This window comes from Salvelinus fontinalis, chromosome 29 (genome assembly GCF_029448725.1).
Source record: "Salvelinus fontinalis isolate EN_2023a chromosome 29, ASM2944872v1, whole genome shotgun sequence".
NCBI classification, from domain to species: domain Eukaryota; kingdom Metazoa; phylum Chordata; class Actinopteri; order Salmoniformes; family Salmonidae; genus Salvelinus; species Salvelinus fontinalis.
The window spans coordinates 45,420,428-45,444,208 of record NC_074693.1 but is presented as its reverse complement, the minus strand read 5'-3'; the positions used below and the strand labels follow the sequence as shown (position 1 = coordinate 45,444,208).

The 23,781-nt window shown below is 43.8% G+C and overlaps 1 protein-coding gene across 2 annotated transcripts in view; it reads left to right on the top strand.

Moving 5' to 3' along the window:
* The window catches only part of LOC129828035 (ecto-NOX disulfide-thiol exchanger 2-like), a 226,361-nt gene that overhangs the window by 183,839 nt on the left and 18,741 nt on the right, over positions 1-23,781 (top strand). For both annotated transcript variants that reach the window (XM_055889449.1, XM_055889448.1), the window contains 3 exons: positions 4,780-4,885; positions 19,956-20,158; positions 21,474-21,620. In XM_055889449.1, the coding sequence (XP_055745424.1) occupies positions 4,780-4,885; positions 19,956-20,158; positions 21,474-21,620 (456 nt within the window). The remainder of the gene's footprint in view (positions 1-4,779; positions 4,886-19,955; positions 20,159-21,473; positions 21,621-23,781) is intronic.

The following is a 23,781-nucleotide window of genomic DNA, read 5'->3' as shown; positions in this document are numbered from 1 at the left end:
AAACACAGCCTTGCAATCTCCTATAGACACGCATTGGCAGTAGAATGGCCTTACTGAAGAACTCAGTGACTTTCAATGTGGCACTGTCATAGGATGCCACCTTTCCAACAAGTCAGTTCGTCCAAAGAATGCCCTGCTAGAGCTGCTCCGGTCAACTGTAAGTGCTGTTATTGTGAAATCAAACTTTATTTGCCACATGCGCCGAATACAACAAGTGTAGACGTTACCGTGAAATGCTTACTTGCAAGCCCTTAACCAACAGTGCAGTTCAACACTTTACATGTTGGGTTTATCTTTTTATTCAGTGTAGTTACGCAGTTGCGTAAGTGTCTGTGACAGGGTTGACAGTGTGCAGATGAAATGCTCTTAGTTCATAGGATTTTAATGCATGTGATGGGGGAAAGTGTTTTTCCATAGGCGTAACATATCCTACATGCAATTGAATGTTGAACGAAAATATATTTGAAAGTTAATTTCTGTCCAAAAGGCACCTATTATGTGGAACTACCCAACACATCTATCCATCTCTCAACTACACATATTTGTCTTCTGGTACAGGTTTTCTGATCCAAAAAGTTGGATTTTTGTAATTTTCATTGTTGCACTAGGAAATCAGCTCCAAGTGATTTTAATTGTGGAAATCTGTTCCCAAGTATTCCCACTCATAATAGAGTGACACGCGATCGTATACAAATGTAAGCAAGGTTTAAATTATCTGCGTCGTCTACAAAATATTTGTAATTATGTTCCGGCCCCCGTCCGTCTGCTCAAGAAAAAATTGGCCAACGGCTAAATTTAGTTTATGATCCCGGGTCTATTCTCTGCTACCACTGCTCTTATTGTCTCCGGATGCGTCCCAAATGGCACCCTAATCCCTATATAGTGCACTACTTTTGAGTGGGGCCCTCTGGTCAAAATGAGTGCACTACATAGGGAATAGTATACCACTTGTGCCGCAGATTAATTCGTTCTACTCACTGCACAGACACAATAACTTTAAGCAACGCAGCTAAGGCTGTGGTGGTCATAACATTTTGTCAGCCGGTTATTGTCATACATAAGACTGCCGGTCTCATTGTAATTGACCGTTAGTTAACATAAACACGTTTAGTATCTCCAGGCCTCCACTCATACAAGCTGATGCGTAGCTTTGTGATGTGTACATTTTTTTAAAGTCTAAATAAATTAAATATACACCATCACAATAAATCCATTATTTATTTTTGTCAGGTCTGAAGAAACATGATATGAAAAAAAAATATTTCAGAAGAAGAGAATATGAGTTACTGTATGTTATCTGGCTATGCTCCATGTCTGTTCGTTTAGCTGACAAGATATGCTTATAAGTCCCACGCCATTATTTTATATAATATGATTTTATAGGAAGAATGTAATTGAACTTAGCTGAATAAAATAGAAATATATATATTTTTCCGCATATGCAGTGTCAATGTTGAGCATAAAAGTGATCATTTGAAACAGGTCCTATTTTCTAGATTTACAGTTATTTGGCAACTTTAGTTGTGAATGATGCAATCCTTAGAATGTCTTAGAAATCGAAAAGTATATGGGCTACATGATGCTTGCTATTGATGATTTGAGAAAGTAGCAACAAAAGCTTGCTCTGTTCCTTGACTTAGGCTGCTCAGCTGTCCTCTGCACAGCTGAACCCCCCCCCCCCTCCATTTGTTTTGTACACTGTTGCTACTCGCTGTTTATTATCTATGCATAGTCACTTCTTCCCTACCTACATGTACAAATTACCTCTAACCTGTACCCCCGCACACTGACTCGGTACTGGTACCCCCTGTATATAGCCTCATTATTGTTATGTTATTCTGTTACTTTTTATAATTTTTGACCTTAGTTTATTTGGTAAATATATATTTTTAAACTCTTCTTGAACAGCACTGTTGGTTAAGGGCATGTAAGTAAGCATTTTCACAGTAAGGTCAACACTTGTGCATGTGACAAATAAGGTTTGATTTGATCAAGTGATCATATTTTCACCCATCAGACTATTCCCAGTTTAATATTTGTATTTACTAGTATGTAAAATTTGTTTTGATTTCGAATGGTCCAATTCACCTTCGGCTCCAATCCACTGTGACTCTGCTCAGGAAATAGACGCAAACAAAAAAGCTTATTTTTCTCAAATGTTGTGCACAAATGTGTTTACATCCCTGTCAGTGAACATTTCTCCTTTACCAAGATAATACATCCACCTGACATGTTTGGCAAATGAAGAAGCTGATTAAACAGCATGATCATTACACAGGCGCATCTTGTGCCGGGGACAATACAAGGCTATTCTAAAATGTGCAGTTTTGTCACACAACACAATGCCATAGATGTCTCAAGTTTTGAAGGAGCGTGCAATTGGCATGCTGACTGCAGGAACGTCCACCAGCGCTGTTGCCAGAGAATTTAATATACATTTCTCTAAGCTGCCTCCAACATTGTTTTAGAGAATTTGGCAGTAAGTTCAACTGGCCTCACAACCTTAGACCACGTGTAACCACACCAGCCCAGGACCTCCACATCCAGCCACCCGGACAGCTGATGAAACTGTGGGTTTGCACAACCCGAAGAATATCTGCACAAACTGTCAGAAAGCGTCTCAGGGAAGCTCATCTGCATGGTCGTAGTCCTCACCAGGGTCTTGACCTGACTGCAGTTCCGCATCGTAACCAACTTCAGTGGGCAAATGCTCGCCTTCGATGGACCACTGGCATGCTGGAGAAGTATGCTCTTCATGGATGAATACCGGTTTCAACTTTATCGAGCAGATGGCAGACAGTGTTTATGGCGTCGTGTGGGCAAGCGGTTTGCTGATGTCAACGTTGTGAACAGAGTGGTGCTGGTGTGGTTATGGTATGGGCATGCATAAGCTACGGACAACGAACACAATTGCATTTTATTGATGTCAATTTGAATGCACAGAAATACTGTGATTAGATTCATCCGCCGCCATCACCTCAAAATTTCAGCATTATGATGCACGGCCAACATTGCAAGGATCTCTACACAATTCTTGGAATCGGTAAATGGCCCAGTTCTTCCATGGTCTGCCTACTCAGACATGTCACCCATTGAGCACATTTGGGATGCTCTGGATCGGCGTGTACGACAACGTGTTCCAGTTCCTGCCAATATCCAGCAACTTCGCCCAGCCATTGAAGAGGAGTGAGACAACTTTCCACAGGCCTGTCACGAGAATTTTCTATCACATTGATAATAACTAACAATCAATAGCTTTGACCAATCACAGAGGTTTGTAAGACCATGGGTTTAATAATAATTAGGAAAAGACTCAGCTTATGCAAAAGGTTAGTACAGTTTATTCACGAGAGCGCTCTGAAATCAAAAATACAAACACAGTCTTTATAACACACACACAAACAAGTTCAAATCTTAAGCTACGCCTTGCTCAGACAGTCTGTGTTTTTCCACGACACAGATACATTGTTTCTTTAATCTGCAACATGTTTCACAATCTTCTGCAAGTCTAACAGTTTCTCCCCTCCGCGGGTGGAGACAGAATGTCCTGTAAGGAACACAGTAGTACAACTTGTCTGTTGATAGCTCCTCTTATCATTTGTTTCCCACTTGCACCCTGCTTACATACTAAAAAGGAACAAAAGGTCCTTGTTCTAATTCTGACTAAAACTACACACATCATCAGATTATAGTTTTATGATTCTTATAAATTTCATACAATTATATGGTTTCAGGGTGGAATATTTTAATCATTACCTTTAAGCATATAATTCCCTTATCAAGGACACAATTGACAGCCTGATCAACTCTCTGTGAAGGAGATGTGTTACGCTGCATCAGGCAAAAGGTGGTCACACCAGATGCTAACAGGTTTTCTGATCCATGGCGTTACCTTTTTTTTTACGTACAGTATCGGTGACCAAAAGATGCATATCTGTATTCGCAGTTGTGAAATCCATAGATTAGGGCCTAATGAGTTCATGTCCATGGGAGTGTAGCTTGTAGCAGTGTAACTTGATCTGATGGAATGGCTTGTCCGGCACTTTGTAAAAACCAAGAGTGCATTGAGTGAATGTTGGAAGGAGATCCTGGTTCCTTTCTAAACATAGCAATGTGAATGCACACAGGACTCGGACCACAAAATAGGTGAAGTGAAGTGAAAAAAGAGTTGAGTCCACATTCAAAGGGAAAGGATTGAGATCGGTTCTTTTAAAGAGGACTATGTGGAAACACACCCTAAGGGGAAGTTCACCCTACTCTGAGCTAGACACAGCCAACAGCACAGTGGCTACAGCAGTATGCTTATAGGACAATTATATCAGTACAGTTATACTCAATACAGTATAGGACATACATTACATGCAGGCTGCTGCTCTCTGCTATCTGCTGTCCCATCAGTGCAGCAGAGGGAGAACCCAGTCCTGATCTGAGACCTGTCATCATGTCTTATCTCATCTCCACTCCTCATGTTCTCTGTGTATCGCTCTGGGTAGAAGCTGCCTTTAGGTACAGCTCTAGGATCAGCTCACCCTCTCAATATCCTAAACGTACGGATATAGATGGAAAGCAAATCTGAACCTTAAATCAGTTTGCACGGGCAACATCAACCACTGTACGTGTGTGCGTGCGTGTCTGTGAGCTTTCAAGTGTATGTACTGTATGTATCTATCTGAATGTGTATGTGTGTTTGAGCCATGTCTGCAGCCAGGCTACCCAGGAGGAGTTCAGAAGGAACATTGTCATAATCCTGTTTTGTTGTGTTCTTTTGTTTCCCTCCAGGAGATCAGAAACATGCAGAATGAAGAGCTGATGGGTATCAGACGAGAGGAGGAAATGGAGATGTCTGACGATGATATGGAGGATACACACAACCCTGACGAATCAGGTACACACACACTACACACACTCCTGATAGAAAAACTAACATTAACAACACACACCACACACACTTTTGGGATATGGCTCCTTCCTTTTCTTCTTAGTTGTAGAATAGTTCTGTAGCACAGCCCTCTGTCTCAGTGTCATCATCTCATTCACTCTCTAAATGGACAAATTAAGTTGGAGAGGAGACCATGCAGAGACAATATAATGGGCTTCTCCAGACTGAGTGTGTACGCGTGTGTACTTGTAGAACTGTGTGTGCGTGTGTGCCACTAATTGGGGATGCTCACAGCTGGAACGGTGTGTGTGCGCGCGCATACTTGTACACTTAAGTGTGTGTCTGTGAGAGAGAGAGATAGAGAGAGAGTGTGCACGGCTGGTAGACACTCTGAGACAACTATCAATTATCCAGTAAGCCCTTCTCTAAAGCACCTTTATGGCAAAATAACAGGTCAAATATCAATATGGAGCAGGGGTGACAAACATATCGCCTACGGGTCCAATACAGTGGGGGATTAGCTCACCAAAACCCCACTACTAAACATTTTTCCAGAGGATACACTTAGCTAATAATCATTGAAATGAAAACTAGACCGTCAGGGAGCATAGAAAATACCAAAAACGACAGATTGAGGAATATTATTTGTACATTTTGACGGAAATATAACACATTTTCAGTTGACGACTGAATGCGCCCCCCAGCGCCAAATTAGATTGACACCCCTTATGTACACGGAGTGCACAAAATATTAGGAGCGTTCCACAGGGATGCTGGCCCATGTTGACTCCAATGCTTCCAACAATTGTCAAGTTAGCGGGATGTCCTTTGGGTGGTGGACCATTCTTGATACACACACGGTAAAATGTTGGTCATGAAAGACTCAGCAGCGCTGCTCTTCTTGACACACTCAAACCGGTGCGCCTGATACCAACTACCATACCCCGTTCAAAGGCACTTACAGTTCATTCAAAAAGTATTCATTCCCCTTTCCACATTTTGTTGTTACAGCCTGAATTCAAAATGGATTCAATATTTTGTTCTCAACCGGGGGTGCCTTAGCTAGCTCGTTGGGCTTCCCCGCCTTAGCTGGCTCGAGAGGTCTTCTTGCCTCGGTGGGCTAAGCAGGCTCCCACCCCACGTCATGCTTCAGCTCTCCTTCTCTGGTGCTCGATGGCGCCAGGCTGCCCTTCATTACGCACATTTGTCACCATCATTACGTGCATTAGCGTTCACTGGACTCACCTGGACTCCTTCACTTTGTTGATAGCCTTCCCTATTTCTGTCTTCTCCCCCGTTTGTTCCCTGTGTCAGCATTAATGTCATTATGTGTTCATGTCCAGACGCTGTCCTGTCATGTTCCATGTCCGTTGATGATTAAATGTTCACTTCCTGTAATTGCTTCTCGTCTACCAGCGTCGATCTTTACAGAAAGGTGAATTCATCTCCCAGTGTCTGGTGGAAAGCAGACTGAACCAGGTTTTTCCTCTAGAATTTTGCCTGTGCTTAGCTCCGTTCTGTGTCTTTTTTTTCCTGAAATACTCCCCAGTCCTTAACGATTACAAACATACCCATAATATGATGCAGCCAACACTATGCTTAAAATATGGAGAGTGGTGCTCAGTAATGTGTTGTATTGGATTTTCCCCTAACATAAAGCTTTGTATTAAGGACAAAAGTAAATTAGTTTGCCACATTTTTTGCAGTATTATTTTAGTGCCTTGTTGCACACGGTGTCATGACGTGACTCTTATTTATCGAATAATTACCTACTATGTTTGTTCGTGGATTAAATTCATCATGTAACAATTAACTCATCAGGAATTTGGGGCACAACGGGAGAAGTTGTTTACCGAGTTACCGTCTCCCGAATTAACTCAAGAATATTCAGTTGAAGTCAGAAGTTTACATACACTTAGGATGGAGTCATTAAAACTCATTTTTAAACCACTCCACAAATTTCTTGTTAACAAATTATAGTTTTGGCATGTCGGTTAGGACATCTACTTTGTGCATGACACAAGTCATTTTGTCACGATCGTGTGGCGGATTAACGGACCAAAATGCAGCAGTTGGAAAATATGCCATCTTCTTTTATTTTAACACGAAGATGAACACGACACAAAAACACTTTAACAAAACAACAAAAATAACAAAACGACCGTGAAGCTACAAACGTTGTGCACAAACATACAGGCTACTAACGTTCTTACATAGACAATTACCCACAACCAATGAGAGCCTATGGCTACCCTAAATAAGGCTCCCAATCAGAGACAACCGAAATCAGCTGTCTCTAATTGGGAACTCATTCAGGTAACCATAGACTCTCCTAGATAACTAACCAACATAGACAACGCTAGACATATACACTCAACACAAAACCATCTACTACACCCCATAACCCCTTTACCAAATAAACACCCAAAACCAATAAAACATAAACATTACCCATGTCACACCCTGACCTAACTAAAATAATAAAGAAAACAAAGAATAATAAGGCCAGGGCGTGACATAACCCCCCCCTTGAGGCGCGAACTCCGGGCGCACCATACACAGTCTAGGGGAGGGTCTGGGTGGGCTCCCCTCCACGGTGGCGGCTCCGGCTCTGGTCGTAGTCCCCACGTCACCACAGTACCTAACCACCTCCTAGGCTTCCTCCAAACGACCCCCCTCCACATTAACCCCATTGCATTAAGGGGGAGTTCCGGACTAAGGGACAGCTCCGGACTAAGGACCAGTACCAGGGTAAGGGGCAGTACCAGGGTCAGGGGCAGTACCAGGATAAGGGGCAGTACCAGGGTAAGGGGCAGCACCAGGGTAAGGGGCAGCACCAGGGTAAGGGGCAGCTCCAGGGTAAGGGGCAGCTCCGGACTGAGGAATGGCAGCTCCGGACTGAGGGACTGCAGCTCCGGACTGAGGGACTGCAGCTCCGGACTGAGGGACGGCCCATGGCTGGCTGACAGATCTGGCTGCTCATGGCTGGCTAACGGATCTGGCTGCTCATGGCTGGCTAACTGATCTGGCTGCTCATGGCTGGCTGACGGATCTGGCTGCTCATGGCTGGCTGACGGATCTGGCTGCTCATGGCTGGCTGACGGATCTGGCTGCTCATGGCTAGCTGACGGATCTGGCTGCTCATGGCTAGCTGACGGATCTGGCTGCTCATGGCTAGCTGACGGATCTGGCTGCTCATGGCTAGCTGACGGATCTGGCTGCTCATGGCTAGCTGACGGATCTGGCTGCTCATGGCTAGCTGACGGATCTGGCTGCTCATGGCTAGCTGACGGATCTGGCTGCTCATGGCTAGCTGACGGATCTGGCTGCTCATGGCTAGCTGACGGATCTGGCTGCTCATGGCTGGCTGACTGATCTGGCTGCTCCTGTCTGGTTGGCGGCTCTGGCAGATCCTGTCTGGTTGGCGGCTCTGGCAGATCCTGTCTGGTTGGCGGCTCTGGCAGATCCTGTCTGACGGACGGCTCTAGCGGCTCCTGTCTGGCTGGCGGCTCTAGCGGCTCCTGTCTGGCGGACGGCTCAGTGGGCTCATGGCAGACGGGCGGCTTTGCAGGCTCATTGCAGACGGGCGGCTTTGCAGGCTCATTGCAGACGGATGGCTCAGATGGCGCTGGGGAGACGGATGGCTCAGATGGCGCTGGGGAGACGGATGGCTCAGATGGCGCTGGGGAGACGAGCAGTTCAGTCAACGCTGTGCAGACGGCAGACTCCTGCCGGCTGAGGCGCACTGTAGGCCTGGTGCGTGGTGCCGGGACTGGTGGCACCGGGCTGGGGACACGCATCTCAGGGCTAGTGCGGGGAGCAGCAACAGGACGCACAGGACTCTGGGGACACACAGGAGGCTTGGTGCGTGGTTTAGGCACTGGTGGTAAAGGGCTGGAGACACGCACCATATAGCTAGTGCGTGGAGGAGGCACTGGTGGTACTGGGTTGGGGCGGGGAGGTGGCGCCGGAAATACCGGACCGTGCAGGCGTACTGGCTCCCTTGAACGCCGAGCCTGCCCAACCTTACCTGGTTGTATGCTCCCCGTCGCCTGACCAGTGCGGGGAGGTGGAATAACCCGCACCGGCCTATGTAGGCGAACCGGGGACACCATGCATAAGGCTGGTGCCATGTACGCCGGCCCGAGGAGACGCACTGGTGACCAGATGCGTTGGGCCGGCTTCATGACATTCGGCTCAACGCTCAGTCTAGCCCGGCCGATACGTGGAGCTGATATGTACCGAACCGGGCTATGCACGCGTACAGGAGACACCGTGCGCTCTACTGCGTAACACGGTGTCTGCCCGTACTCCCGCTCTCCACGGTAAGTACAGGGAGTAGGCGCAGGTTTCCTACCTGACTTCGCCACACTCCCTTTAAGGCCCCCCCCAAGAAATTTTTGGGGTGTACTCACGGGTTTCCAGCCTTGTCTCCGTGCTGCCTCCTCATATCGCCTCCTCTCGGCTTTCGCTGCCTCCAGCTCTTCACGAGGGAGGCGATATTCTCCAGGTTGATCCCAAGGTCCATCTCTTTCCAATTCGTCCTCCCAACTCCAGAGATCCTGTGTAGGTAGGTCCTGTTGCCGCCTTCCATGCCGCTTGGTCCTATGGTGGGTAATTCTGTCACGATCGTGTGGCGGATTAACGGACCAAAATGCAGCAGTTGGAAAATATGCCATCTTCTTTTATTTTAACACGAAGATGAACACGACACAAAAACACTTTAACAAAACAACAAAAATAACAACACGACCGTGAAGCTACAAACGTTGTGCACAAACATACAGGCTACTAACGTTCTTACATAGACAATTACCCACAACCAATGAGAGCCTATGGCTACCCTAAATAAGGCTCCCAATCAGAGACAACCGAAATCAGCTGTCTCTAATTGGGAACTCATTCAGGTAACCATAGACTCTCCTAGATAACTAACCAACATAGACAACGCTAGACATATACACTCAACACAAAACCATCTACTACACCCCATAACCCCTTTACCAAATAAACACCCAAAACCAATAAAACATAAACATTACCCATGTCACACCCTGACCTAACTAAAATAATAAAGAAAACAAAGAATAATAAGGCCAGGGCGTGACACATTTTTCCAACAATTGTTTACAGACAGATTATTTCACTATCACAATTCCAGTGGGACAGAAGTTTACATACAAGTTGACTGTGCCTTTAAACAGCTTGGAAAATTCCAGAAAATGATGGCATGGCTTCAGAAGCTTCTGATAGGTTAATTGACATAATTTGAGTCAATTGGAGGTGTACCTGTGGATGTATTTCAAGGCCTACCTTCAAACCCAGTGCCTCTTTGCTTGACATAATGGGAAAATCCATAGAAGTTAGCCAAAACCTCAGAAAAAAATTGTAGACCTCCGCAAGTCTGGGTAATCTTTGGGAGCAATTTCCAAACGCCTAAAGGTACCACGTTCATCTGTACAAACAATAGTACGCAAGTATAAACACTATGGGACCACGCAGCCGTCATACCGCTCAGGAAGAAGCCATGTTCTGTCTCCTAGAGATGAACGTACTTTGGTGCGAAAAGTGCAAATCAATCCCAGAACAACAGCAAAGGACCTTGTGAAGATGCTGGAGGAAACAGGTACAAAAGTATCTATATCCACAGCAAAACAGTAAAATGTCCTCTGGTCTAATGAAACAAAATTTTTACTGTTTGGCCATAATGACCATTATGGCCAAACAGAAAAAAAGTGGGACGCTTGCAAGCCGAAGAACACCATCCCAACCGTGAAGCACGGGGTTGGCAGCATCATGTTGTGGGGATGCTTTGCTTCAGGAGGGACTGGTGCACTTCACAAAATAGATGGCATCATGAGGTGGGAATATTATGTGGATATTTTGAAGCAACATCTCAAGACATCAGTCAGGAAGTTAAAACATGGTCGCAAATGGGTCTTCCAGATGGACAATGACCCCAAGCATACTTCCAAAGTTGTGGCCAATTTGGCTTAAGGACAACTAAGTCAAGGTATTGGAGTGGCCATCACAAAGCCCTGACCTCAACCTATATACATTTTGTGGGCAGAACTGAAAAAGTGTGTGCGAGCAAGGAGGCCTACAAACCTGACTCAGTTACACCAGCTCTGTCAGGAGGAATGGGACAAAATGCACCCAACTTATTGTGGGAAGCTTGTGGAAGGCTACCAGAAATACTAATTGAGTGTATGTAAACTTCTGACCCACTGGGAATGTGATGAAAGAAATAAAATACGAAATAAATCACTCTCTCTGCTATTATTCTGACATTTCACATTCAGGAATTGTGAAAAACTGAGTTTAAATGTATTTGGCTCAGGTGTATGTACAATTCTGACTTCAACTGTATGGTTATCAATAACAGTCACTAATTGATCATTTCCTCATATCAGTCTCATTCTGAACGTCGCAGACTTCGTGAATATGCACAAACGCGAGTCTTTCTAGTCATTCCGTACCACACAAATTGATTTGATTATTTATTTACTAACAAACTAAATGATTACACAGGATACACACACACGGTATAGATTATTGATTAGAAACGTAATAAGGTTAGACAACAATATGACACTTGTTACACAAGATGGAGAGTTAAAGAGAGAGAGAAAGCAAGAGAGAAAGAGAAGCAACACTTGTATACCCTCACAGTAACCCTAATACCTGCCCCGAATGCCGCTCTTTTGTGTAAGAAGTAATGCATGTATTTACGTGTTGAATGTGTTTGTCGGGTATCTCTGTTGGGCCCACGCTTTGGTGAAAAGGGTTCCGCTTTGTGAGAAGGGTTTCGATTGGGCCTTCTTCTTCGGATGGCCTTCTCCTTCATTCGCAGGTGTAAGTCTCTGATTGTCCACAAGATGTCACAATGTCCTTCTTATTATTTGTCTGTTTACTTGCACTCATTCTGGAAGAGTGGTCTTCTGAGGACAGCTAATCAACCGTTTCGATGATCTGCAAACAGGTGATGAGAGCAGTGTAGACAACGATGATTTGAAGAGAATAACCGGATGGTCCTACTTAAATTAACTTTCTTAGATACAGTACTTAGAACAGCTACTCAACCGTAGCATTGATTGTTAGAGGTTAGTTTGTCTTTTTCAACCTCGTGTTGAGTTCCAGGGTCGTGACAAATGTAGACCTAGCTGCAGCTTGTGGTCCATTTAGTCTGGTATGTTAATTCTGAACTTTTATACCCTCTGTAAAAAGGGGGTGTTTTCGTCTCTGACCTCCCTGGGGCGTGGCTAGTTACTAGGCAAAGTATCCTAATTACTATGATGCCGTTAGAGAACTAAAATCACAATCCTATCGACAAAAAAACGTTCTCTTCATCTTTGATATTTTCTACACCACGTAAAGGATGTAAACCTGATATACACAGTGTAAAAGCTCAAGTTACAATGTTTTCGTTATAACGTCTTTATACAATTTTTAATGACATCAAAAAATAGACGTTCATTTTCCATATTCCGTCTCTTATCATTCCCAACATTCGGGAATGACATGCTGAAATGTATTGTCCAGGGTTCATTGTTTGATGTTGAAGTTTTGGGCGGCAAACTCTTCTGTAACAAAAAGACATTCCATTCAACCATACTAGAGACCAGAAAGGAGTCATCTGCTGCATTACAATTTACAATCGACGTGAGGTGTCATAAAACCACAACATCAATCCCTCCCCCCCTCTGCGGGTGAGAGGGTTCTGTAGACGCTGATCCACTGTCCTGATCTTTGGAAATGCTCACCCAGAAGCGGCGCTCCTAGTGGCCGGGGACTTTAATGCAGGCAAGCTTAAATCAGTTTTACCAAATCTTTCCCAGCATGTCACTGTGGCTTCTGTGCAACCAGGGGGGGAAAAATCCTAGACCACCTTTACTCCACACAGAGATGCATACAAAGCTCTCCCCCACCCTCCATTTGGCAAATCTGACCATAATTCTATCCTCCTGATTCCTGCTTACAAGCAAAAACTATAGCAGGAAGTACCAGTGATTCGCTCAATACAGAAGCTTATAAGAAATTCCGCCAGCCCCTCAGACGAACCATCAATCAAGCAAAGCGTCAATACAGGATTAAGATTGAATACTGCTACACCGGCTCTGACGCTCATCGGATGTGGCAGGGCTTGGAAACTATTACGGACTACAAAGGGAAACCCAGACGTGAGCTGCCCAGTGACGCGAGCCTACCAGACGAGCTAAATGCCTTTTATGCTCGCTTCAAGGCAAGCAACACTGAAGCATGCACGAGAGCACCATCTGTTCTGGATGACTGTGTGATAACGCTCTTGGTATCCGATGTGAACAAAACCTTTAAACAGGTCAACATTCACAACGCTGCTGGGCCAGATGGATTACCAGGACGTGTACTCAAAGCATGCGTGGACCAACTGTCTAGTGTCTTCACTGACATTTTCAACCTCTCCCTGACTGAGTCTGTAATACCTACATGTTTCAAGCACGCCACCATAGTCCCTGTGCCCAAGGAAGCGAAGCTAACCTGCCTAAATGATTACCGCCCCGTGGAACTCACGTCGGTAGCCATGAAGTGCTTTTAAAGGCTGGTCATGGCTCACATCAACAGCAACCTCCCAGACACCCATGACCCACAGATCCACAGATGACGCAATCTCAATCGTACTCCACACTGCCCTTTCTCACCTGGAAAAAAGGAACACCTATTTGAGAATGCTGTTCATTGACTACAGCTCAGTGTTCAACACCATAGTGCTCACAAAGCTCATCACTAAGCTAAGGACTCTGGGACAAAACACCTCCCTCTGCCACTGGATCCTGGACTTCCTGACGAGCTGCCCCCAGGTGGTAAGAGTAGGCAACAACACGTCTGCCACGCTGATCCTTAACACAGGGGCCCCTCAGGGGTGTGTACTTAATCCCCTCCTGTATTCCCTGTTCACCAATGACTGAGTGGCCAAACACGACTCCAACACCATCATTAAGTTTGCTGACGACACAACAGTGTGCCTGATCACCGACAACGATGAGGCGGCCTATAGGGAGGAGGTCAGAGAACTGGCAGCGGGGTGCCAGGATAACAGCCTCTCCCTCAATGTGAGCAACCCAAAGGAGCTGATCGTGGACTACAGGAAAAGGCGGGCTGAACAGGCCCCAATTAACATCGACAACGAACTATCATGGTCCAAACATACCAAGACAGTCGTGAGGAGGGCACAACAAAACCTTTTCCCCTTCAGGAGACTGAAAAGATTTGGCACGGATCCCCAGATCTTCAAAAGGTTCTACAGCAGCACCATCGAGGGCATCCTGACCGGTTGCATCACCGCCTGGTATGACAACTGCTCGGCATCTGACCGTAAGGTGCTACAGAGGGTAGTGCGAACGGCCCAGTACATCACTGGGGCCAAGCTTCCTGCCATCCAGGATCTATATACAGTGGTTTGCAAAAGTATTCACCCCATTGGCATTTTTCCTATTTTGTTGCCTTTTGGGGGGGGGGGGGGGGTTGTATCATTTGATTTACACAACATGCCTACTACCACTTTGAAGATGCAAAATATTCTTTTTGTGTGAAACAAATTAATTAGACAAAAATAAACAGAAAACTTGAGGGTACATAACTATTCACCCCCCCTAAAGTCAACACTTTGTAGAGCCACCTTTTGCAGAAATTACAGCTGCAAGTCTCTTGGGGTATGTATCTATAAGCTTGGCACATCCAGCCATGGATTTTTGCCCATTCTTCAAGGCAAAACTGCTCCAGATCCTTCAAGTTGGATGGGTTCCACTGGTGTACAGTAATCTTGAAGTCATACTACAGATTCTCAATTGGATTGCGGTCTGGGCTTTGACTAGACCATTCCAAGACATTTACATGTTTCCCCTTAATTAAACCACTCGAGTGTTACTTTAGCAGAATGCTTAGGGTTATTGTCCTGCTGGAAGGTGAACCTCTGTCCCAGTCTCAAATCTCTGGAAAACTGAAACAGGTTTCCCTCAAGTATTTCCCTGTATTTAGCTCCATATATCATTCCTTCAATTCTGACCAGTTTCCCAGTCCCTGCCGATGAAAAACATCCCCACAGATTGATGCTGCCACCACCATCCTTCACTATGGGGATGGTGTTCTTGGGGTGATGGGAGGTGGAGGTTTGCGCCAGACATAGCATTTTCCTTGATGGCCAAAAGGGTCAATTTTAGTCTCATCTGACCAGAGTACCTTCTACCATATGTTTGGGGAGTCTCCCACATGCCCTTTGGCGAACACCAAACGTGTTTGCTTATTTATTTCTTTAAGCAATGGCTTTTTTTCTGGCCACTCTTCTGTAAAGCTCAGCTCTGTGGAGTGTACGGCTTAAAGTGGTCCTATGGACAGATACTCCAATTTCCACTGTGGAGCTTTGCAGCTCCTTCAGGGTTATCTTTGGTCTCTGTTTTGCCTCTCTGATTAATGCTCTCCTTGCCTGGTCTGTGAGTTTTGGTGGGCAGCCCTCTCTTGGCAGGTTTGTTGTGGTATCATATTCTTTCCATTTTTTATAATGAATTTAATGGTGCTCCGCGGAACGTTCAAAGTTTCTGATATTTTTTTATATCCCAAACGTGATCTGTACTTCTCCACAACTTTGTCCCTGACCTGTTTGGAGAGCTCCTTGGTCTTTATGGTGCCGCTTGCTTGGTTGTGCCCCTTAGTGGTGTTGCAGACTCTGGGGCCTTTCAGAACAGGTGTATAAAGACTCAGATCATGTGAAACTTTGATTGCACACAGGTGGACTTTATATTTAACTAATTATGTGACTTCTGCACCAGACCTTATTATGCACCACTTTTCAGTTTTTCTTTTTAAAGATTTTTTTTTTTTAAGTAATGTTTAAAATTTCACTTAACCAATTTGGACTATTTGGTTTATGTCCATTACATGAAATCCAAATAAAAATCTATTTAAATTACAGGCAGTAATGCAACAAAATAGGAAAAATGCCAAAGGGGATGAATACTTTTGCAAGGCACTGTAATAGGCGTTGTCAGAGGAAAGCCCATAAAATTGTCAGACACTCCAGTCACCCAAGTTATAGACTGTTTTCTCTTCTACCGCACGGTAAGCAGTACCGGAGTGCCGAGTCTGGGACCTAAAGGCTCCTCAACAGCTTCTACCCAAAGCCATTAGACTGCTGAACAATTCATAAAAATCACCACCAGACAATTTACATTGACCCCCCTCATGTACAGTGCTGCTACTTGCTGTTTCTTTGTTACCTTTTTATTTATTTATTTAAAAATATATATATTTGATCTTTCTTTAACCTGTTAGGGGTGCAGCCCGACACCGGTACACTTATGACAACATCCAGTGCAGGGCGCGAAATTCAAAATATATTTTTTTTAAATATTTAACTTTCACACATTAACAAGTCCAAGACACCAGATGAAAGGTGCACATCTTGTGAATCAAGCCAACATGTCCGATTTTTTAAAATGTTTTACAGGGAAGACACAATATGTAAATCTATTAGCTAACCACGTTAGCAAAAGACACCACTTTTCTTACTCCATCAGTTTTTTACTCCATCAGTAGCTATCACAAATTCGGCCAAATAAAGATAAAAATAGCCACTAACCAAGAAACAACCTCATCAGATGACAATCTGATAACATATTTATTGTATAGCATATGTTTTTTTCAAAAAATGTGCATATTTCAGGTATAATTCATAGTTTACATTTCAGCTACAATCAGAAATTGCACCGAAAGCAGCCATAATATTTACAGACACCAACGTCAAATACCTAATTACTCATCATAAAACATTTCTGAAAAATACATAGTGTACAGCAATTGAAAGACAGGCATCTTGTGATTCTAGACAATATTTCCGATTTATTAAATGTTTTACAGCGCAAACAAAATGTAGCGTGATATTAGCATAGCAGCATTAGCCAGAAAAACTTGGGCGCCCACGACCAGTCAACATGCACGACAGATATATGAAATAACATCATAAATTGGCTCTTACTTTTGCTGATCTTTCATCAGAATGTTGATCAAGGTGTCCTCTGTCCAGATGAGTCGTTGTTTGGATTCAGAATGGCAAATTTCCCTCTTCACTTAGCATTGGCACTTGCCGAGTGGCACAAATCTCACCGACGTAAACACAGTCAGAGGACGGAACACGGCAAAACTCCCGAAAAAATTCAATAATCTGATTAAACTATATTGAAAAAACATACATTACGATGATATGTTCACATGTATCAAAAAAATTCAGAGCCGGGGATAGTTTTCGTCTATTACGGCAGCAAAACAGAAGGCAATGGCACTTCCTTGTCGCGCGTTTCAGAGTACCGGAAGTGGACGGTCACGTCAAAGAAATAGCTTTTATTCCACCCCTGACCAAGATGAACACAACATTTCTTCTCTCACATCCTCTTGAGACCAAGAGGAAGGCGTATGGAGTGTAAGTCGACTCCTAAGTGTCATGACCATATATAGGCATCAAGTTGAACAGAACACATATTTCTGACATTTCACTTCCTGGTCAGGGAAAGTGCTGCCAAATGAATTCTGTTTCACTCAGAGAAATAATTCCAACGGTTTTAGAAACTAGAGAGTGTTTTCTATCCAATATTAATAATAATATCCATATTGTACGAGCAAGAATTGAGTAGGAGGCCGTTTGAAATGGGCACGATTTCACTGGCTACTCAACACTTTCCCTTGCAGCCAGAATAAGTTTTAACTAGGCAAGTCAGTTGTGCAACCTTTTGGTTACTAGTCCAACACTCTAACCACTAGGCTACCTGCCGCCCCACCTATGCATAGTCACTTCACCACCACCTACATGTACAGAGAACCTCAACTAGCCTGTACCGGTGCACACTGACTCGGTACCGGTGCCCCCTGTATATAGCCTCATTATTTTTATTCTTATTGTGTTACTTTTTATTATTACTTTTTATTTTAGCCTTCTTGGTAAATATTTTCTTCTTCTTGAACTGCACTGTTGGCTAAGGGCTTGTAAGTAAGCATTTCACGGTAAAGTCTACACTCGTTGTATTTGGCGCATATGGCAAATAAAGTTTGATCTGATTTGAGAGTCAGGACAACAGGATGCATGTTTTGAAATATTTTTCATTCTGTACAGACTTCCTTCTTTTCACTCTGTCAATTAGGTTAGTATTGTGGAGTAACTACAATGTTGTTTATCCGTTTTCTCTTACAGCCATTAAACTCTGTAACTGTTTAAAGTCAACATTGGCTTCATGGTGAAATCAATGGGCTGTTTCCCTCCTCTCCGGCAACTGAGTTAGGAAGGACGCCTGTATCTTTGTAGTGACTGGGTGTATTTATACACCATCCAAACTGTAATTTTTATTTTTGCCCATCTACCATTCGGTGCCCTTCTTTGCAAGACATTGGAAAACCTCCCTGGTCTTTTTGATTGAATCTGTGTTTGAAATTCACTGCTCGTTTGAGGGACCTTGGGGTACAGAGATGAGGTAGTCATTCAAAAATTATGTTAAAAACTATTTATTGCACACAGAGTGAGTCCAGGCAACTTATTATGTGACCTGTTAAGCAAAAGTTTACTCCAGAACTTATTTAGGCTTGCCATAACAAAGTGGTTTAGTACTTATTGACTGTGGACATTTCAGCTTTTCATTTTTAATCAATAACCTAATTCCACTTTGACATTATGGGGTATTGTGTGTAGTAGGCAAGTGACAAAAAAAATCTACATTTAATCCATTTTCAATTCAGGCTATAATACAACAAAATGTAGAAAAAGTTACGTTAAGTCCCTTGCTCAAGGGAACATCGGCGGAAGGTGGCACCGGAGATATTGGTGCCAGAAACCCTCTGGTTGCCCCCCCCACCCCTTCATGTCTTTTAGTTTCTGCTTGTTAATCGTTGTGATCTCTGCCAGTTGCCAATATGACAGCCTCCCTCGTTACTATGCAGATATATGCAAACGTTATCATCAGCCTACCAGTTCCGGATTCCCACCTCTTTTCATGTGCGACCTTGCTTATTAGAAAACACAGATAACAATCGTTGTCAGGAGGCTGTCACAATGTTGGATGGGAACGCTGTGGAGAAGGGCACAGGATGTGCTGGGGGGGACAGGTGTTGTGACACCCCTTCATATTTACAGCATTAGCTCACACCTGCTAGGGATCCTTGTAGCCCAGGAACACAGGGGGAGCCCACCCAGTCTGTTTCTTTAAAAGCTAATCGATGCTAATGGTTAGGTGTCCTATTCATACACAGTGTAGAGTGTGAATGGGTTGGTGCTTCTACATTCATGCAGTATAGAGTGGGAATGTGTTGGTGCTTCTCTCCTGTCAGCAGCCCTGTGCTGAGCTGCTGGAGTCGATGCTAAAGCCTGTCACGCTGTGGAGGGGGAATCGGTTGGCTACCCCGGACAGCAACTTGATGAGGCTCCCTGATTAATATACACCTCACCCAAAACCTCCCTGCTGCTGGCGCACACACACACACACACACACACACACACACACACACACACACACACACACACACACACACACACACACACACACTAACCAGAGCAGTTGGATGACTCAGAGGTCTCTGTGTCTTAGAAGTCTGTATCTCTTGGTTCAAACAGACCCGATGCCTGATTCAAAGAAGCCAGCATGAGTCTCCATGCTCAATCAAACACGCACACATGATGCTAGGCCTCTCTTATACAATCACTCTCAGGTCTTATCTCTCCAACTCAGCTACACAAACACACCCTCTACTTACATCACACATGTCCCCTGAGACAGCATTGGAGAATGAAGACTCTTCTATCAAAGCCCAAAGGAACAGGGACTGAGTAGCTCTCATCACAGTCTCATCCTGTCTGTTCAATAGGACACGTTAGGATTTCACGAGTATTTTTCATCACACTGTCTCTCCTGTCTGTTCATTATAGGACAGGTTAGGATTTCAAAGCCTCTGCAGTAGAGTTGCAGTATGTCCTCAGATCATCAATAGACATTGGAAGGCTGTTTATACAGTGTGACGTTATGCTACTGCAGTTGTGATGTTCTATGTCTCTTGTGTGTGTGTGTAGGCCCTGTGTCCCAGGCGGAGGCTCTGAAAGAGGAGAATGACTCTCTGCGCTGTCAGCTGGATGCCTACAGAAACGAGGTGGAGCTGCTGAAGCAGGAGCAAGGCAAGAACCAAGAACACCCTCCTCCACAGCACAATGAAGAGGACGCCTGCAGGCAGCAACAACTAACCTTTCTACAACAGGCACTACAGGGCATGCAGAAGGTATACTTCTACCACACACGCTATAGCTTCACTTTTTGCAGCAGGTCCTACTTTGGATTTATTTCAAGCAATTCCACAGGCATTTTTATACAGATATAAGTCCTGCAGATTTTAGCTGATGAGAGTCATAGTCTGTTGGTTTTTCTTTCTGGGGCGACAAGGGGTTTAGATGAAAAGTCACTTTTAAGGGAGGTGGATAGAGAACTGCCCTCTCAATCACACAGACACAGGCGCGTGCACACATACACACAGCACTAATAAAGAGATGAGAGAGTGGTAGGGAGAGATGCAAGCTGAAAACAAGAGCAGCAGAGGGATGCACGCGGAGTAAGGTGGACGGATCGAGAGTAATAGAAAGAACAATAGAAAGACTTCAGAGGGAGAGAGTCCTTCTAGAATCGGATCACTCCGCTGTCCTAGACGCTCCACAGAAACCAATACCGACCCAGCTTGAAGGGTTTTCTATTAAAATCTCCCTCAGAGAAAACAACCATCATACTGTTGCTAAGATAAACAACCCTCTGAGGCAGGCAATCTGTTGCTCCCATCACCTGCTGGGTCATCAAATATCCAGGTGTCAACGGTCATAGTTAATCTAAATATATATTTTTTTAATGTTGGTTTTGAGCATGTGTCGTCCTCCTGCTCATTTGAATAGACCGATGGTAATTACATTTCTAACATTTCCATGAAAAGATTAAGTGAATAGATTAAAATGAGACCAATTGGATGCTTCTTATTGCTCCATACTAAATTGCGTTATCATGCAGGCTCTGGCAAATTACCATAAAATATTATCAGCAGGTGATTTGAGTGTACCCGGGTTCTGTGAATTTCTTCCACTTGTGAGTCATGTTATACTTGCGTATTTCAGCCTAAACCCAACTGAGACTGTGATGGGTAAGCTGAAATGGATAAGGAGAAAGGACTTTTCAGCTCCTACGTGGTTCTAATTTGCAGCACCAGAGAGACTAGATAGATAAGCTATGAGCTCAAAGTTCCTACTCGATAGCAAATCCTGAAACATAAGAGCTAACTTGGTTTCCTCTCTGTAGCTGATGCATAAAGGGTTAATAACTAGCATGTGGCATATGCCTGTCGTAAGCAGGCATCTGTGGCTAACTGTGCCTCCTCTGTCTTAAGGGTTAGTTAACATTTGTGTCTTTTAAAGATTAGTTAGCATCTGTAGCTAACTGTGCCTTCTCTCTGTAGCAGACCCTTAGTTAGCACCTGTGGCTAGCTGTGCCACCTCTGTAGCAGAAAATGAAGGGTTAAATAGTATCCGTGGCTAACTGTATCGCCTCTCTGTTTGCAGCAACTGCTGAAGATGTGTGAAGAAATGAAACAGCGGGAGGCAGAGATGGAGAAGACTGTGGAGGACAAACAGCAGCTGGAGAGCCAAGTAAAGAGCCTCAAGGAAGGACTGCAGAGCCTGAAAACACTGACAACACACACACCACAGGTCAGTAAAACACACACACACGCAACATATGCACACTTTACATCTTTACAGTTTGGCTTGTTTGAAAAACTCCTGGGGTTTGAAATGGAATTACATTATCGGATTTGTGCTGTAATTATAATTAAATTAGTTCTAAATGAGTTTCAATACATGAGAAATATTTCAGAAATAATTACTCAGCTACTGGAACCCAGGCAGTGGTGGACTTGAGTTACAGTGTATTTAGTTTCATTCCAAATGGTATTGCATTTCTTCAATATCCCAGTGTCAGCTGATCTACCCCTAATATATATATATATATATATTGGGGTAGATCAGCTGACACTAGGATATTGAAGAAATGCAATCACATACATTCTAGTGTCCCCACTAGACATTGATTTCAAATAGTTAATTTGAAATCCCATAGAGAGGGTCAAATAGAATGCCATATACAGTAGAGAGAGAGAGAGAGAGACGGGTCATTTAGAATGCATAGAAAGAAGAGGGACAGATCATTTAGTGTTATAAACCGTGTAATTTGTGTCCTGGATGCTGATTGGCTAAAACTGTATTTCAGTCATGTGTACTGTATATCAGACAATATACCACGAGTATGACACAAAAATACAGTTCTATTTATGTTGGTAACCAGTTTATAATAGCAATAAGGCACTTCTGGGGTTTGTGGTATATGGCCAATACACCACGGCTAATGGCTGTATCCAGGCACTTTCCGAAGAACAGCACTTAGACGTGGTATATTGGCCAATATACCACATCCCCTCGCGCCTTATTGCCTAAGTATAGAGAGAGACGGGTCAATCCTCTTTACATCCATCTGGCCTATTCAAACTAACTACTAGTTTCACCACCACTGTATCATCTGAGAGTAACTGTCCAGTGAAAATCTAACTTTTAAAAGTTCATATTCTGTTAACTCATATCCAGATAAGGTTGTGGACTCGTGCTATACTCGTATTTGTAGCCAAAGCATTGATTGAAGGGGGAAAAAACACTTAAGACCCCACCTCAAATTTGTATCCTAAACAGACCGTTTCAAAAAATCTTGCTGTTTCCTTAGAGTATAATGTCAAACTCCTGAGGAGAATGAGCTGGCCAATCAGCGGTCTAGAGGAGGATGAGCTGGCCAATCAGCGGTGTACTTGCGTGCATATTTGTAATGTCCGGTACATGCCCACACCATGGCTACACAGAAAGCTGGTTTTTAACATACTTAATTACCATTTTTTGGAAGGAAAACCATTTCACTCATATAGGTAATTTTTCATAGAAATATGGAAACACTGGACAGGTACTTTAACATTCGCCATGTATCACCACTGCTTTTTAAAGCACAGCACCACACCTCCAACTACTCCTAGCTGACTAACTTCTTTACACTAAACCAGCCTGTATAAACTGAAACCGCATTTTACATTCACCATGTGTCAACACCACTGTTTATGGCACTGTGCGAACACGCAGACTAAAACGGCTTCTTACTAGCCATATACTGTATCTAGATAGTAGAGATGTAACCATTCACCGACAGGCATCGGTCCCTGATTCAAATGTTACAAATACAAATGCGTCAGTCTGCGAACCCCAAACCGATCCAAATGTAACATGCATCGGTCAGACTGCATCTTACATTTGTTAAAGCAACTGTCCAGTGTTTCCAGATCCAATTTTTTTCTCATATTATACTTTCTACTTTCCAAAAATACCTCATCTTTTGTGACAACTGATGCGTCCTCTCCTTCAGTGTCGAACTGCATTTAACTGTGGTGACAGTCATTGATCTCTTAGTCGTGGCCAAAAGTTTGGAGAATGACACAAATATACATTTTTAAAGTCTGCTGCCTCAGCTTGTATGATGGCAATTTGCATATACTCCAGAATGTTATGAAGAGTGATCAGATGAATTGCAATTAATTGCAAAGTCCCTCTTTGCCATGCAAATGAACTGAATCCCACAAAAACATTTCCACTGCATTTCAGCCCTGCCACAAAAGGACCAGCTGACATCATGTCAGTGATTCTCTCGTTAACACAGGTGTGAGTGTTGACGAGGACAAGGCTGGAGATCACTCTGTCATGCTGATATAGTTTGAATAACAGACTGGAAGCTTCAAAAGGAGGGTGGTGCTTGGAATCATTGTTCTTCCTCTGTCAACCA